At 42.9% G+C, this 4,081-nt stretch overlaps 1 protein-coding gene across 1 annotated transcript in view; it reads right to left on the bottom strand.

Moving 5' to 3' along the window:
- Positions 1–572: 572 nt before the first annotated feature.
- The window catches only part of ASB14 (ankyrin repeat and SOCS box containing 14), a 17,229-nt gene continuing 13,720 nt past the window's right edge, over positions 573–4,081 (bottom strand). Inside the window, exons 8-9 of the mRNA XM_019504608.1 lie at positions 2,840–2,993; positions 573–1,132 (exon numbers count right to left, since the gene is read on the bottom strand). Of these exons, the coding sequence (XP_019360153.1) occupies positions 954–1,132; positions 2,840–2,993 (333 nt within the window). The 3' untranslated portion in view covers positions 573–953. The remainder of the gene's footprint in view (positions 1,133–2,839; positions 2,994–4,081) is intronic.

Below are 4,081 nucleotides of genomic sequence, written 5' to 3'. Positions count from 1 at the left end.
ATGCTTAAGTAGCAAGGTGGTAGGACAGTTCAGTATCTCAGAATGAAAAGTAGATCTACCTTGAATCTCAGGAAAACAGATTTCTGACTAAAAAAGCTTCAGTGTCTCACATTACTGAATATGTGTTTACAACTGGAGAATCATTAGCTATTAATCCTGTTTAGCTGCTTAGCAGTGACTACTGACTAACCAGATGAAATAACCAAATATAAGTACTTCAGTAAATATCAGTGTTTAAAAGTCAAAACTGTGTCAAAAAACTGCAACTCCTTCCCTCTTTTTTACAGGAAGGCACAATGGAAGCAGATGATTAAAAAGCCTCTGCCACTCCTAGTTTTAGTTTAAAGCTAAACTGCTGCAGCAGTAGCTGTTCTCACCACATACCCAACTTATGCCGAGGCTTTACTGGTGAAGTGAAAATACCATTTTCGTGTAGCACCTCTGACAAAGAAAGCTCCAGAATGGCATATCAATGCCATTTGATCAGTCAATGCTTTGTGGGGTGAAGTGATAATGCGATTGTCATGAATGCCAAAATATTTTGACAGACAAGGTTTGTCAGAGAGTTTGTCCAACCAAAAACCAGATAGTACAAGTAGTAGCATAACCTCTTCAACTCATGGTTGTGGGCCATTTGAGGGCTATTTCACCGTTCCTTGAATTACTTGAAAATGTTGACAAAAATGTGCTTACTAGTGTAGTTTCAAATTATTACTGCCATATCCTTCATACATCTGTTATATGCTGGAAGCTCTCTCTGCTATTACGGATGGATGCTGGCATATCTAATACTTACTCTACTGTAGTTTAATTCCTTTGCATCTAAAAGAAATGGCTGGTTTTGTGATGCCTGTAGGAGTTTAAATCCCAACAGGGGAAAAAAAACTGCATGAAACACAGTCTTTATCCAGTTGCATATTCTCTCTAAAACACAGGACTACCAGTTGATGTCCTCAGAAAGTTCCTTTCAAGTTCCCTTGTCCATAAAGATCATATTCCTTAAATAGTATATATTCTTTTAACGGGTTGGGTAGAGGAAGGAATGTCATGAAGAAGGGACAGCACAGATGCAAGCGCCCCATACATTTCTGGATCTTCAAATGACAAAGATGTTTCAAAGAGCGAGGATTTGCTAAAAACAGAGGAATAATTTTCTCTTACTAATCAAACTATAAACACTTTATTCCATTTTTCATGATTGCTCCAACCCACCTTTTAAAGAATTGGGTCTAGATTCTGATTCATTTATTTGTGTTAAATAATACATTGAGTTTAGGGGCTTTCATAGAATTCATGGTACTTCTGGAGAATCCAACATATGGAAGGGTATCAGCATGTGGTCCTCTAACTTGTCACCAGTTTCACTTGAAAATGCCATCAAACAACCTACCATTTAGTCAAATGTAAGACACCCCCCCTGCAATAATTAGATTCTATAGGCATCAGGACAGATATGAAAGCATTTTGACTTTCCCCATTCATCCTTTCTCCTTTTTTGAACTGTTCTTTGCAGTTAAAATACTAGGAAAAATGAACAGGGTAAAAAGAGTTAATATTACCCAATATGGCTGCATTGAAATGTCACTTGAAAGAAGCAGAACTAATTTATTGAGTTTCTGTCAATAAAGCCTATTGACATGGCATGTAGGCTATATGGAGGGGAGGAAAATAACTTAGGCTTGAACACACAGGAAATGGCAGCAGGTAGGCTGTAGTCTGCTTTGTTATTAGGAAACCTGCAAGCCACTGAACGTGAATAGTTCTAGTGCCGTGATTCTTCTGAGTAATGTTTACCTTAAACACCTCCAAAGCCTCCAGTTTTTATAGGCAGTCCTCAACTTATGGCGGCTTGACTTGAGGCGATCCGCATTTGCGGTGCTCCACGTTTTACATATTACTTAAGGTGCTGATCCTCGCACTTACGGTAGGCAACGGCGGAGGCACCGGGGCCAGTGTGGGACACTTACTGGAGGTAAGCTCAGGCGGCAGCTCCTCCCCAAGGCCATGTGCTCCCAGACGAGACAGGGACAGGGGCTGGGGAACTGCTCCTCTTCACAGCCCCGACGCCACATGCCTCCTCGCTCCCAGAGGCATGGCGAGGTGGGGATGGGGGCTGGTGCGGGCTCTGCCAGCTCTGGGGAACTGCTCTGTGGGCTCTGCCAGCTCAGGGGAACTGCTCCACGCCCCCGGCATCACCTCAGGGAGCAAGGAAGCATATGGCGTCAGGGCTGGGGAGCAGAGCAGTTCCCCGGAGCCAGTGGAGCCCACCGACCTGTTCCCAGCCCCCATCCTTGCCTCACCATGCCTCTGGGAACGAGGAGGCACATGGTGTCGGGGCTGGAAAGTGGAGCAGTTCCCTGGAGCTGCCGGAGCCTGTGCCAGCCACCAGCCCTCATTCCTGCCCCTACCTCACCTTGGGGAGGAGCTGCTGCCTGCCCTGCATGAGGACTGAGGAGCTTACCTTCGGTAAGATGGCCTCGGTGCCTCCCTTCCAGTTCTTTCAATCAATTGTGTCTGGCCCACGGCCTTCTGATTAAATCATTTCTAGTTGATTAAATAGTTGATTTAAATATGGTCATTTCTATAAAAAGTTGGGCATCAGGTCCTTGGTCAGGAACGTAATCCTATCATAACATTGTTTCTATGGGAAAATCAGATTTGACTTGCATTGTTTCGACTTACAGCGCCTTTTCCAGGAATGTAACCTGCTGTAAGTACGAGGACTGCCTGTACAACTACTTTTATTTCTCGCAACTGCTTAATTGCCTTTTGGCAGGACAAAATAACAAAAAGCAGTGCATTATGGAAACAGAAACAGTTTGGTGTTCCTGACACTTACTTATCATGGATTCAATTTCGGGCCACAGCTCCTGTTCTTTGAGAACTGGTTTCAGCTTACTGCAAATGTTAACACGATCAATGTAATCTAGCATTACTCGCACTACTTTCCCAGACAAGTGCCTCAGCCATGACAGCGTTATCACCTCACAGAACTGAGAAAAATCAAAAGAACATTCAAAATTTCTGTGAATCATTTCATTTAATTCTCTGAAGGTCAAAACAATGAAAAATAAGTTTCGGGGGGAAAAAAAAAGGATAGGGAAGAGTGCGCTACAATCAGGGGCTTCTCTGGTGGTCACTGAACTTACATTACATCAGAATATGGAAAGCTGACAGCCTTTGCAAAGGCCTTAGGTGCCTCCATGTTTTTGGCACTGCATCACTTAACTTTAGTCTTCCACTTGTTAGAGCAGAAAGCTGTAACTCCATGTGTACACTCACTATGCGCTACAGAGAGGGGAAATCACTTTGAATTGGGACCCAAAGCAACCTTATACCCTACAGAGCACTACATAATTCTAGTCAATGGGGAAGTGCAGGGATGTTCCTGAAGTCCCACGTCTCAAGGTGCATCCCCCTGGGAACACATCCCTGAAGACAGTCTTTCAAAGAACTGAGCAGGGCCTTCTATGCCTGTCTTGGATCCTCAGATGTCAACTGTATTCTTGTCAGCTGCTGACTTAACTCATGGATCAAACAGTCTCTTATAAGAACCAGACTGGTGTTCACTTGAATTCTTTGATATGGTTGAGTCCATTCAAGCTTTAAATGCATTATTTATTTATTCTAATGATTTATCATAAACACGGCTTCATGACCAGTGCCCACTAAATTGTCTTCAGAACTTTGTCTACCATTACCTTTACCCAAATCTTTCTATATTGGTAGATTGTAACACATTAATCAAAGCATGAACAAACATTTAATTCTGAGCAGTACAGGCAGCAAAACAATGACATGCAAAGTCTTTTGAAGTACTTACCATTGTGTCTTTGATAACAGTAGAAGTCCATCCTGCAAACACATATTGGGAATGGGAGTTGTCTCCATGAGGACAATCAAAGCAGCGGTACACATCATACCCATAATTCAACAACATCCTTAACATGACTTCGTCTTTCAGTGCATACTGCAAAGCCGATGGGAAATGTGTTGTATTCACTCTGCAGAAGTAATTTACATTGGCCCCATGGCGAAGCAAAAGACTCATTAACTCATAGTTGCCCATCCTCAAAGCTAA

This window comes from Gavialis gangeticus, unplaced genomic scaffold (assembly GCF_001723915.1).
Source record: "Gavialis gangeticus isolate Ggan-Ray unplaced genomic scaffold, GavGan_comp1, whole genome shotgun sequence".
Lineage (NCBI taxonomy): Eukaryota > Metazoa > Chordata > Crocodylia > Gavialidae > Gavialis > Gavialis gangeticus.
Note: the sequence above shows the minus strand (reverse complement) of the source record. Positions and strands in the feature narration are given on the sequence as shown.